Below are 14,016 nucleotides of genomic sequence, written 5' to 3' on the forward strand. Positions count from 1 at the left end.
CCCGACGAGCTCTCGAGCTCTGACGGCCTTGGGCGTTCCTTCTCGTGGGGTAGCAGAGGTGGCTAGAAAAGTGGCTTCCCTCTCAATCAAAGGATCCTTCCGCGTCTGGAAAGCTTGGAACGCCGGGCTCACTTGTGGAGGGGCTACGTCATAGAAAAGACGACTTCAGCGATCAGAAACTTATTCCCCAATAACAGAAACGTTGCAGTAAGTATCCGAGCGCGCAAGACAGCAAACCGTTTAGACGTCATAACCTTATATCAATTGTCTTAAAATTCATCACCTTATATCATCAACTTATGTCTATAAACCAGTGTCATTTTTTTTTTATAACGCTCCAGTCTCATCAAACCCAAGCATTCAAAAATGAACAAAGGAAAGGAATAAAATGTCTAATGTACATGGTTTAACAGCAATTAAGTAACTTCAATCATCACTATATCTCTATGTATTAATCAATCAATTGTTTCGAATTATCTTACGCTGCCTTCGCCTTGTAACGCTGTTCTTGCCCGCTCGGATCAACCTCGCTCTGCTTTCAACGCATTGATCAACACGATCCCCTGATCAACTCGATGCAGCCTCAAAATTTCCACCCCAATTTTCTACTTTTTCCTGGTAATGTAGCCTATCAGTGCCTCTAGTTTCAATCGCTAGCCTCCCCGACCCAGCTGGGCGAACCTGCGTCAACGTCTGGCCAGTGCACATCCGTGCTCGCCGAATCAAAGCTTACTCTTCTCCAGTGAGTATGTATTACAATCCCACCTATATTTTTTGTTTCTATTGATTAATCGAGCCTCTGCTCCACATTTTTATTTGAATTTTGTTTGCCACGAGAACCAAATTATCCTTAAATAGTTGACTATCTTCCTCGTGGTAGACCCCAATTTTATCCGCTCTGCCTACTGGCAGACCGGGTATAAGAGTCAAGTACCTGCGCCGAGGTCGCGTGAGGGAGACGTGGGCGCCGCCCGGCGGTCAATTACTGCCGGTTCCAGCGTCCACACGCGACGGGTCGCCCGGCCCGTCGCAGGCCATCTTTCTGGGCAATGCAGAAAGAGCCTGTCTCCCTGGCCCGCTCCGCCATTCTAAATTTGCGGACGGGTCATGTAACGTTTTCGATCCACACTCTCCCTCCACAGGTACCTCGACTCCCCAGCCTGGCCCCCGCGACCTAAGCTGGTGGACTTACCCCTCCGGGTGCATCGTCACCCCTAAATCACGCCGCTCCCCGCCGCCGCGGGGTGTGGCAGGCCGGTTTTCTAAAGTCTTCGACCTGGCTATGTTTGTTTGTGCTCTCTCGCCGTGTCAATTATTTGTACCCGTGCGCTGTTGATGCAAATAAAACAGTTTAACACTAGTGGTGCGATACTGACGAGCCCAGCCTCATGGGCGAAACACGGTGTCTATCGCTGTCAATTCTTGCTACAAATTGGCTGCCGAGAAACATATACATACATGTTAATTGTCTTAAAGAATACGTAGCCTACCTTTGAACACTCTGTACAATTTACATGCCTTTATTTTCATAGGTTTGTGAATTGCACTTCCTAGAAAATGAACAGGAAAAGGTGGCAAAACCTTGAAAGGTTTAAAAGTGGATTCCATCAATGCTGTGCACCAAATTTGTGATGCCCTTGTTGTATTACAAAATACTGCTTCAACATCCAAATGAGACAGCACTAATAATGCCTTGATTTTAAACTTAATTTTATCACTACTGTTGCCGTTGAAGTGTGATTCTTTTAAGTTTTGTTATGTCATATGCTCTTCATGCTGCTCTTCTAAAGGTATCGGAATATTGTATGTCTGATTTAGGTGCAAATTATGTAATATTGGAAAAATTTCGAACGACACCTTAGAGCAGTGGTCTCCAACCTGTGGGTCGCGACCCCAAGTGGGGTCGCCTTAACTTTTCCTGGGGTCGCCACAACTCACCATATTCAATTTGTTAAGTTACAGTTTCAATTCATTACCGAAAAAAATACCGATACTTTTTTGTTCTAATTCGCAACCTTTGCCTGTGTTTTGGAGTACAGCTTGCTACCTCGTGTCACAAATAAACCATTGTGGTGCAATAATCAAAAACGGAATAGTTGCGACAAGTAGGACAGAGCGAAAGCATTCGCGATGCTAGTTTAGACTAACTTTTTATTATTCAAGGTGACACGTAGGCTACGTGTGTGCTCATCAGGGATTCAATCTGCAATAGGCCTACACATAAATGAAAAATTGTAAGATAAATTTGACTTTGCACTACAACTGTAAGGACACTCTGGACTGAAAAGCACCTTTTCAGTCCAAAGTGTCCTTACAGTTGCAAACAGTGCAAAGTCAAATTTATCTTATAATTTTGGAAAAAACAAAATGGGGTCGCACGTAAATGTTGAAAATCATTTTCATTTAAATTGGGGTCGTTTCAATGATTGGAGACCACTGCCTTAGAGGCCAGATTTGGGCAATACCGCCAGTTAACTGGCGCCCAATATGATGTGTCATTGCGTCAAGTGTATGAGTGTAAAAAAAAGCTTCGATTGCTTTCTGTTAGGTAAGACTGAATTAGGACACAGTTCTCGCTAAATTGGGATGAGTTTAGTGACAAATTTAAAGGTAGGGATGCAGCTTCAGTTACTGTTTGTCAAGCCGAATTTTCTTCATAACAAACTATAACGGCAGCAGTGGCCGAGTGGTTAGCGCGTTGGGCTCGCAGTCGAGAGCCTGCATGTTCGACTCCAGCCACGCACACTTGCTGTTGTTTCTCTGGGCAAGAAACTTTACGATAATTGCCTCTACCCAGTGATCGATTTCGAGTAATGGGTAGTACCAAATTTAAGTCATAAGTAGACTAGACAACCGGAAACAGACATTGCCGTCGGCTGCAGCGTGGGTCAGGTGTATGTCGGAAGGCGTACACCGATGCATAGCGCTCACGTCCGCTTTCCCGCAATGCAGGATAAAGATGAACAAACAAACAAACGTATGTTGCTGGGTGCTGCTTTTACGCTGTTACTAAACGGTTGGGTTGCTCTGAACGAAGCAGAGAGTAGTTAGTCCTCACTGTGATGCCGGTCAAATCGAAAATTCATTAATAAAAGGCATTATCAGAGGAAGTTTATTGTACCCATGTTCCTATATTGTTTTGATGGAGTGTTGTAATTAACAAATTATGTGAAACTGATCAGTTTCAAAAATCTTGTTCCCAAAAAAGTCATGCTATTGATTGTATTTTGACTGTTTTGGAAGACCACGATTTTATGTTTTTTGTATGAGAAGAAGTGTGAAAAAGGGCATAAAAAATATAACTTAGTAAAAATGGTTTTGTGGCCTTGCACCAATATTCTTTTAAACAATTATTGTTTTAATAAGAAATAATAAACTTATCAGTGATAAATTGTCCAAAAGAAGAACACTGCAAACTTTGAAGTAATTTATACTTTTTGTGACCAACTTAGGCTGTTTTGAAGTGCTTGTATATTTTTATTGCGCTATGAAATTTGTCTGAGTTTGTAGGCCTACTACCTTTATTTCATGATGAAGGAGGCAGTAAAACTTTGCTAATTTGTTGACGTGTTATGTATCGTATCTTTTTTAATAGCTGAAAATCACTTTTTGAGTCGCAGGCAGAGATTAAAAAGTGAGTTATGCGTGCACCAAAACATTAGGTCGATCAGAACAGCAAACTCAGTCCTTTCACTGCAACTGTATTTTGTCAGCGACAAAATTTGTTAATGTTCATAGCCTGCGAACTGCAGCGAACAGTAGCCTAAGAATATAGCTAAAACAGATCGAAATCTATACAAAAGAAGTTCAAATCGCAACCTAGTTATGTTTTTATTTCACAACGTTTCTACTTTCAGCAACGCGTTATCATTTCTCACTATGCCGCCCGTGAAGTTTTTCTCAGACCCTAATGTGGCCCTTCATGTTCGCAGTCTTGGACCACCCTGACCTAGACTAAACATTTGAGACTCATAATTGATTCCTATATTCATCCCTGCCCACAATATTTTATAAATAATAATCTAATTTTATTTAATCTAGCGACATTTAGTTGATATAAGCTACTTGAACAACTATGATAATAGCCATAAAAGAAACAGCGATGATAATTTTATGAAACACAACTGCTAAGATATTACAGTGATTTGAATCTTTGCAGAATTAGATGATTCTAAAGAGCTGGTATTTTATTTTACTGAAAATCAGGAAAGAAACTTCGGTAATTCAGACATTTAGAATCTCACACAAAATTTGAGGTACTCACAACATAAATTGATAATTAATCTGCTTGAATGGAACATTATAAGGAAATTATAAGTCAAATCAAAGGTAGGCTGATAAGTTCTAAATGTATGCTGAAGCTTTCCATTTAGCTGTTCATTCTTTAACTTGGATCTAACTTAAACAAAAATTAAGTCTTAAAAATTGCTCACCTAGTTTCAAACTAGGTGGGCAAAGAAAGGGCTAGGGGGGCAAGCAGAGGGACTAGGTGGGCAATTGCCCACCTAGTTTATATGTGAAAAAATGCTATGAACCCTGGCATAACTGGTCTCTATAAGTGGAGTTAAAAAAACAAGATACCTGCTGGTTGCTGATAAACCGCAGTGTATCCACTAGCTGTGACGTAGACATTTACATCACAATAGCGCAATAGGCCTTGTTATCTCGGAGGTGACGGATCAACCCCAAATCGGGGATTTCCCCAGAAATCACGTTTCAGCTCTTTTTACGGCATTTTTGTGCAATTACATATTTGAATTTTGCACATTTTAACTTAAAAAGCACATACAAATAAGTGAGACAAAATAAACACAAAATAATTGGAATGTGATAACGTCATTATGACGTCATCACATTTTTTTGCTTTTTTAACCTATTTTGGTCGTTTGCTGTTGGTTTTAGTTGGAGTACCGGTTACTAAAACCATTTCACAATTCCTAAAAGTAGTTTCGTCATGATTGCATCTTTTATGACGTCATCATTACATTATTAAGACTAGACAACTTGAAATTTAGGAACGAAAGGTAAGTTTATTCCGAAAAAAGCGATCAAATACTTTCATTATTGGCCTAAGTTTTGCAAATGCTTAAAATTTTACAATTGCAAGCAATAACAATAATTCCAGTACAGTATGACGCAATAACGACGTCATCAAGGGTATAACCAGAAGACCAGCTTTTAAATAAAGCTTCATGTGGTGATTCTGTGTCACCGTAGACCACTGAAGCTGCTCCACCACAAACAAGCTCCATGATATGATGCCTGCAGGCTAGTTGAAGGATACTGTGTCCTATATGGCTTTGAAATTGAACGGTGACGCCAGTTTTCTAACTACTATTTACTGCAGTTTTGCCAAAAACAAGACTCAAGACTATTTTTAGGTCGAAATTGACAGCATTCAGTGCTTCTATCACGTTTCTTGTTTCATTCTTTGATCCACTTGAGTCCGTCGTGTTTATCACATCAACCAACACTTCTGCCTCATTATTTAAACATTTCAGTACCACTGCAAGAACTGGTTTCTTTTTTCCAGTATGTTAACGCTTTTTTATGTTAAATATTGGTTTACATCCTCAAGTTTGACAAATGCTGAAGTGAATGACTAAGAAATGTGGAACGCTCTCACAAACGCCATTCCTAAAAGCAACATAGGCTACCTTGACCTTTTCCTTGAAATGGCTGTTGGTGCTCGCACGAAACTCAACCTGCACCTGTGGTACCTCATTGAGCGCCACGTTGTGTTTGCGTTTGCAAGTGATCGTGTGAGCATATCCACCAAGGTCCGAATGTGGCAAAAGATGCAAACATTTCGATCAAGTTCTGAAAGAGCCGTTATTGGAAAGGGCTTAGTTCAAATGCATACTATTCAAAACTCCACTCGCTTGCCGGACCAAACTCTTTTGAACTCATTAGAGTTTTTCCTAAGTTTGAATATCTGACTAATAAAAGTCCCAGATCTTGGCACCATATGGAGGAGTTTTCATCATTCAAAACTCACTCAAAGTCACTCATGCTTACCGTTCTAAAGTTCGAGATATGGCCAAGAAGTCATTGTCTACCAAAAAGCTGGACACAACCACAAAATCATTTTTAAGAAATGTTAAGTGGTAAACTAATACGAAAAATGAAAAAAATCTGTCTTGAATTATTTAATGGGTAATTACAGTGGTCAATAGTTGAAAGTTAAGTGGTAAACCAAAGTGCAAAAGCAATAAAGCTTGTCTATGATTAAACAAAAGTTGCTTGTATTTTAAATTTTGTGTCATTAGTCAGTTAGTGTTGTATACTAAACTAAAAGTTGAACATTACACGTTTATGGGGGCCACATTTGGTCAAAAATGTGTTTTTGCATTTTTTTCATAAACTAAATGGCTTAGACCCCAAAACCCTCTGGAAGTTAGATAGAAAACCATGCATTCTGCTTTTTCAAAGCCAAGTTTGAGTATTCTAGGCCTACCGGTTGCTGAGATACAGCCAGATTGGCCGATTTTGACCTGGCAGGCGGTGCCAGCCCACTGCAAGGGCGTCAAATGTAGACCAATCTTAACAAAACTTGGCAAGGTGTCATTTTGGACCACAATGCAGAGGTCTAAACAAGAAAAAGTTTAAAAATCAAAATCTAGTTTTTTTTGGGTCACCCTACTACCTACCATACTAACCTATAAGAAAAACATCTGGAAAAAAATCACATAACAAAATTATGACGTCATTCACGATGCAATGCTGACGTCATATTTGAAGGGGTAGTTATTTTAGCATTGGTAACTTATTGTAACCAAAAAAGTAACACCAACAACACACAAGCGACTACAATGAGAAAAAAACAAGCAAAAAATAATATATGACGTCACAATCACGTCATTAATAACATAATTTTGTGTAATTTTTATCTCGTGTATTTTGTAGTGGCAGTCAGTCCAAATGTAAAAAAAGTAACGTATCTAATTGCATAAAAATGCCGTGAAAAGAGCTCAAAATTGATTTGGGAGGAATCCCCGATTTTGGGGTGATCACGTGACCCAAAAAGTTGCGGCACCCACTAAAATTGAAGTTAGATTCATCAACTACAAAAAAATGCAAAACAACAACGTGTAACACGTTTAGCTTAAAGATGCTCATTTTTGTCCCTAAGGGCCTGAACTAATGTGTTTTATATACGCTACCGTTTGCACATCCCCATCAGAAAGTCAAACGGGTCATCCCATTTGCCTTCTTGCGAGGGTGTCTGTAGCTTTGACGTCACCCACTCTTGTTTCGCTAGAATTCTAGAATTTATGCAACACCGTAGATGTTAAGCGCACTCTAGTGTTTCGCAATTGAATTCAAAACACTGGATTTTTAAGAATACTTTATCGCAGAGGTGGGCAAACTACGGCCGCGGGCCGCATGCGGCCCGTAACAACTTTTTGTGCGGCCCGCGAAAGCCTGAAGCAAATATATAATAAAATAATCGTAAAATTGCTTGAAAATTTTAATTACTACAATGGCTTTATTAAACTTTTTATTCGTATATTTCATCTTGATAAAGATAAATCATAGTCTTTTTGTCGCATTGTAGTACTTTGTTTCCCCAGCCACAATGTGATCTTGCATGAATGCATGACTGTTATTAGTGTCAAAGCAGCCATTGCTAAATATTACATCACAATCGAAATTTCTGACTTCGGTTTGTCGCATCGCGAGACTTTCTTTTTCGTTTTAGTCTTGGATCAAGGCCAAGACTCTTGGTATTGATAGAAAAAGCGGCGATTGCGACAGTTTTTCTGATTATGTTAATTCGCTCACAGATGTAATCTGTTTAATTCGCTCAAAGTGCGTCTGGCAAAGTGTTATCTTGATGTGGGTTGTATCCAAATAAATAATTGAGACAAACATTTTTTATATTTTTTATGCAATACATGTACTGTATATAAAATCTCCGTTTCTTTCGTCACTTTAAAAATAAATAAAAGCTTTTGTTTTGATCATTTCAGATTTGATGTTTTGGCTTATAATCTTAATTATACTATACTGCGGCCCTCGAACAAATTCAGATTCTGAATGCGGCCTCGAGATAAAAAGTTTGCCCACCCCTGCTTTATCGCACTCTGCCAATTGCGCCACACATAACGCCACAATTGCGCCACATATTAACGTAACGTAATTATTGCGATAGGCTATGTTTTATATGATTGAAACTTACGTTTCATGTCTACAAAAAATTTTGTTAGGAATGCATGGTAGACAGTTTTTTTATTGGTGGCAACACGAATGTTTAACATCTCGTGCATTTTCCAAATCTATCTGAAAGCACAAAATTGAAAAATACGTTTGCATCTTTATTGGGATTTATTGTTGGAAAAACTTTATTGGGATTCCAAACAGTTGGACGACCACAAGCCGTCTATTCGTCAAATATGACTCAAGGAAACACCCTCGTGCAAACGATTTTGCTGGCTTGGGCCATCACGCACAATGATTTTTTCTGTAACGAGTGGACTTGACAAATCCTTCAAGGTGAGTTCCCTTGCAGTGGTTAGTTGTTAACATGTGGCTTCAAATTCGCATTGGCAATATTGACTGACAGTCAAATAAAGAAATTTTAATATGATTAAAAAGTGAATAAGTCTCAATTTATAAGTTCTGCTATCAAACTGATGCTGAAATATATGATGAACGATGTTTAAAGTTTGTGTAAATTTTTGAATTTGCAATTTACAACAATTTGCAAGTAACAATCAACCTCTGTCAAACAACATAAGCTATGACAAGTCAAGTAAGCTATGACAAATGTGCATTGTGTAGCTAACATGCATTAAAACAACGAGTTCTTTGGAAATATGTTCTTTTATTAGAGAACACAAAAACTGCTCCTTACAAACTTTATAAAGTTTAAAAACATGAAATTCGCAAACAACGGTTAAAGAGGTTCATCCTGACTGCACAGCCGAGTGGTGATGACCCTGGTACCAAGGATGGATCCAGGGGGGGGGGTGCACTAGGTTGCACCCCTCCAAAAAATTTCAAACTGCTATTATTTTAATAAACTAATTGTATTAAGATCTACTAATATTACTTTATATTTTGATAGATCATAGCATTTTATATCGGGTGCAACCTAGTTCGTACCCTGAACAGTTCGTGCCCTCAGTTCGTACCCTGAAAAGATCGAGAGAAAAAATTAATAAAATCCTAAGTCGCTGATCGCAGTTTCCGCAAATTTTTAAAATTTGCCCCCTGAAAAGATCGAGAGAAAAAATAGCACAAAGCCGAAGTCGTTGATCGCAGTTTTCGCAAACAAACAAACTGAAAAGATCGAGAGAAAAAAAAATAGAACAAAGCCGAAGTCGCTGATCGGAGTTTCCATTTTTTCGCAAACATTTTAAAATTTCCGGTAATGATCCTAAGAGTTTGCCGAAGTCCTGATCGCAGATTCAGCAAACATTTTAAAAGGGTTAGGGTTAGGAAAAGATCGAGAAGAAAAAATTAAAAATAGCCGAAGTCTCTGATCGGCAAACAAACAAACTGAAAAGATCTAGAGAAAAAAATAGAACAAAGCCGAAGTCGCTGATCGCAGTTTCAGTTTTTCCGCAGTTTCCGCAAACATTTTAAAATTTCTGGTAATGATCCTAAGAGTTTGCCGAAGTCGCTGATCGCCGTTTCGGCAAACATTTAAAAAAGGGTTAGGAAACGATTGAGAGAAAAAAATTTAAAAAAGCCGAAGTCGCTTATCGGCGTTTCCGCAAACAAACAAACTGAAAAGATCAAGAGAAAAAATAGAACCGTTTTTTTGCAGTTTCCGCAAACATTTTAAAAGGGTTAGGGTTCATCGGAGTTTTCGCAAACATTTTAAAATTTCCGGTAATGATCCTAAGAGTTTTTGTTTGTTTGCGGAAACTGCGATCAGCGACTTCGGCTTTTTTAAATTTTTTCTCTCTATCTTTTCAGGGTACGAACTGTTCGGGGTACAAACTAGGTTGCATCCTTTTATATCAGCATGTAACGAATTGATGCTGTGTAGATTATGGAATGTGTACCAATGGAAATAATCATGTGTTTTGTACTGTTCATGTTTTTAAACTTTAGAATATTTCCCAAAATTTCATCACGTTCTTGAAGTTTGTTATACCATAAGTCTTTTTAATTCATGCTTGTTTTTAAGACTTGATTTTTCATGCACACTTTCTCCGTTTTCAGGTCTTTATAAATATTAAACAAAAACATCTATCAACAACATGAATGCTTATCAGTATGCCAAATACAGCAGAGACACATTTTGACAGTGCCACACTGATCGGAATGGCCCGTTTCGGCGAGTCCGATTCGGCGAGTGCCCTATTCGGCAAGAGCCCTTTTCGGCGAGTTCCCTATTCGGCGATTTTTTGAATTTTTTAAAAAAATTATCGGGTACCGTAGCCTAATTATCATTGCCGTTTTAGGGGTTGGGGTTAGAGGTTAGGGTTGGAGTTAGGGGGTTAAGGGTTAAGGGGTTAGGGGTTAAGGGAGTTGAGGGTTAGGGGGTTAAGGGGTTATTTGAACGTTTAGCGACGTTAAAACGATGTAAAAGCGGCAATGATAATTAGGCTACGGTACCTGATAATTAAAAAAAAAAATTCGAAAAATCGCCGAATAGGCCACTCGTTGAAAAGGGCACTCGCCGAATCGGACTAGCCGAATTGGACTCGCCGAATCGGACTCGCCGAATAGTAGCAGACCCACACTAATGGACCTCCTTGAATGAAAATAGATTTCAGTAGCACCTCCCCAAAAATTAGAGGCTGGATCCATCCCTGCCTGGTACGGTACTCGAAAGGCGCTGGTTCGACACCGCTCAAGAGCATGTGGCTGTGTGTTTGGCAGGACACTTAAAGGCATGCCTGAAGGTGGACACAAAGAATGGCTTCCTTGCCTTCCCGTCCACTTAATCCAAATCTCCAACCACCGGGCATAAGCATGGATGCGACAAAACAAAAAAAAACAAACAGGTTCATCTTACAATGGGATGCATGGATGATGCTGTTGGCAAGGCGTTCCAGCTTAACGAGCAAAGGATTGTTGGTGATGCCGCCTATATCGTGAGAGCGTAAAAGGAAATGCAGTAGAACAATCCAACAGTCCGCGAAAAGAGACGCACATCTTCAGCATCTTTCTCGGGTAGTCCAGCACCTTTTTCTATTTGTTAATGCGCGCAATATTTTTGTAACCACGCAAAACTTAATTACCCGCCGTAAGATTCTTTTTTGATTGAATGGAACGAAACAGTTGGATCAGTTGCCGTTTCCTGTCGTTATGACAACCAAGATAAGTATTAGCAGCATAAGATCCACCGGAACTGTCTATTCCTCCTTCCTCAGCGTATATTGGCCCATCATTCCACATCAAGTCGAAGTTACCAACCCTTTTTTCCTTTCCGGTCATCCGGCTCTCCATGTCTATAATAAGCAGGGTGTCATCTAAAAGGCCAAACTTTAAGTCATAGTCCTCTTGGTTGCTTGCGGTGAGAGATGGAGAAGCATTCACTTCTAAAAGCCAAAGTTTCAAATTGGAATCAAGTAAGATGTCGTAGCCATACAGTTCAAAGCAATGCTTATCATTGATTATATTTTTTTGCACACTCTGCAAGCTTTTAATAAATATTTCATTCATCTGTTCAAACATACTGGCTACAGTTTTATATCCATGCTTCGCTGTTAAGTAGTGACGTAGCTGCTGCAGTGACCATTTGCAACCTTTCTCGGGATCGTAATCTGGCGCGGTCTTCTGTATTGCAACGTTAGTTAAATGTACGTAGCTGTCATCAATACTATCCAGTGAGAATCTAGTATTAGAGAATCGAGCGAAGCCATCCCGGTACAGCCAAGCCCGGAGCGGAACGTAGGACGTTACAAGAACATAAATTCGTAAATCAAATTTTTTCCCTCCGATTAAGTAAGGATTCCCGAGGTACCTTTGTACAATATAAGTTTCAACATCTTTTGTGTCCTCTTTCTTGTCTTCGCCATTTAATTTGTAACCTTCTTTCTTCCATTCAGTGATGTCTTTTAAACGTCGAAACAAGAAGATACCTTTCCCTTGGGATTTAGCGATAGGCTTCATGATCCAAACAGTGCCGGGATTTTTCTTGAATTCTTCAACAAAAATATGATATTCACTCGGCAGCTCGTAAGTCATGGGAAAAAATTCACATTTTGCAGCTTCAGATTTTGATTCTCTTTCCAATTGTTTTTTGAGCCGTTTTAAATTTTTGACCATGAGATTTTTTCTTGTTAATTCAAAGTGATTGCGAAAGTGACAGATTCTCACATGCTCCTCCATGTATATGTGATCAAAGTTTTCTCTCAGCCAACCGACGTCACACCAGTAGAAGTCCCAATCCTCTCCATCTTTAGCTTCCACCCAACCAGACTTTTGCTTTAGAGTATCGGAAATGACGTTGTTGAGCGCGCAACGATACCGGATCACACGGTGGTCGCCAGCGAGTTTCTTCTGGTAACCTCTTCCAACTCTAGTGGTTTTTGACATATTTACTGAAGACAATCATCCCTTAGCCTGTCAAAAAAAAATAAATGCATCTTTAGAAATTCGGAATCGGTATCATGGCTAGAGTCCTTCAATAAAACGAGTGATAACGCTGGTAGGTTTAAGCTGGTACCATACAATCATACATTGTAAACAGTTTAGTTGTCAACACTTGCATCACCGTGAAGTTGCTTGAATTTAAATTAAAAAACAGTTTACTAGTGAACAACACAATATGGTAGCAATTTTAACACTTGGCTTAGGTTGTGTGAGAAAGTTACAAAAATGTTTATATAGCTACCAGGGGCGTAGCAGCAAACAAATTTTTAGGGGGAAGCAAGTAGGCCTAAGTATTGTTGCCCATGTCAGTGAGCTCTGCTACGAGTCGGCAAAAGGGAAGTACTCAAAGGGGGATCGGGAGCCCTTCCCCAAAAACTTGTGAAAAAATACCTTAAAATTGCGCATTCTGTGAGTACTTCCAGCTTAAATTTATAGTATGTAAAACTCTATAAAACGATGCTGTAACAGAAAGTGAAATGTTTATTTAAAATATGGTACTGCTTTTTGCATTCATCAAATGCTGGCATTTGCACAACAATCTAACCTCTTAGTGTAATTTATTAAGTTAAGAATCGATTTCGCTATAGTAATAGCATCTTCAGCTTACTCTTAAGGCGCTCCCAATATTGATAGATACTGCTTTTAGCAATTTCTGAAAAGTTACTTAAAGTTTTAACCAATAAAAATATAGGCCTATTTTTATAATTGGCCAGAACTATATCATAATGCGTAGGCTAATTTGAGAAAGAAAATCATTCCGACTTATGTTTCCCTTGAAATGAAGAAACGTCAGTGCGAAATAGCCAAACATCTTTTTACATGGCTTGGATTTCAGTGCAACAATCGTTTTTGAAGTATATATATCCAACTATTAGTTTACAAAACTCAGAAAAAAAAGCTTTGTTAAATACAACAAAATCAAAACTTTGCAAAGTATCATTCATCAGGTTCCACGCTCCGTGACTTCATACCCGACGCAGATCCCCGTCCACCAGGGATGTACCTCGCAAGGCTTGCCAGAGTCAGGCTAAACCGCCTGCAAACTGGCGTCGGCCGCTTTCGTTCGGACATGCACAAGTGGGGCCTGGCTCCTTCATCAGAATGCGAGTGTGGTGCCACGGAACAAACCGCAGACCATGTCATCCACCACTGCCTCACCCACCGGCCTCCACACGGTGCGCATGGTCTGAGGGTCCTGGACGACGAGACTGCTGAGTGGCTGAAGATTTCCTGCCCTCCAATCTAGCCTGGAAAGATCGCTCATACGCCATCATCATCATCATCAGGTTTTGAAGACATTTTTTTATTCTTTCGATCTAGCTTTAAATAGCAGTATGGGTGCACATGGTAGCGCCATGGGTACACATGGTAGCAGCTTGGGTACATATTGTAACGATATGGGTACACATGGTAGCGGCATGGGTATGCCATCTTGCAAACTACCCATTGAGGATGGTG

General features: G+C 39.6%; 1 protein-coding gene across 1 annotated transcript; it reads right to left on the reverse strand.

Annotated features, from left to right (window-relative positions):
- Positions 1 to 8,262: 8,262 nt before the first annotated feature.
- Positions 8,263 to 12,524, reverse strand: LOC145784501 (putative tubulin polyglutamylase TTLL9). Its single transcript, XM_082596329.1, has one exon. It carries the CDS (start codon positions 12,499 to 12,501, stop codon positions 11,194 to 11,196), a length of 1,308 nt encoding a protein of 435 aa, XP_082452455.1. The 5' UTR covers positions 12,502 to 12,524; the 3' UTR covers positions 8,263 to 11,193.
- Positions 12,525 to 14,016: the final 1,492 nt, after the last annotated feature.

Source organism: Aplidium turbinatum, chromosome 15 (genome assembly GCF_918807975.1).
Source record: "Aplidium turbinatum chromosome 15, kaAplTurb1.1, whole genome shotgun sequence".
Lineage (NCBI taxonomy): Eukaryota > Metazoa > Chordata > Ascidiacea > Aplousobranchia > Polyclinidae > Aplidium > Aplidium turbinatum.

Excerpts from the sequence above, each read along its gene's own strand:
- LOC145784501 (XM_082596329.1), bottom strand. The coding sequence starts at position 12,501 with ATGTCAAAAACCACTAGAGTTGGAAGAGGTTACCAGAAGAAACTCGCT.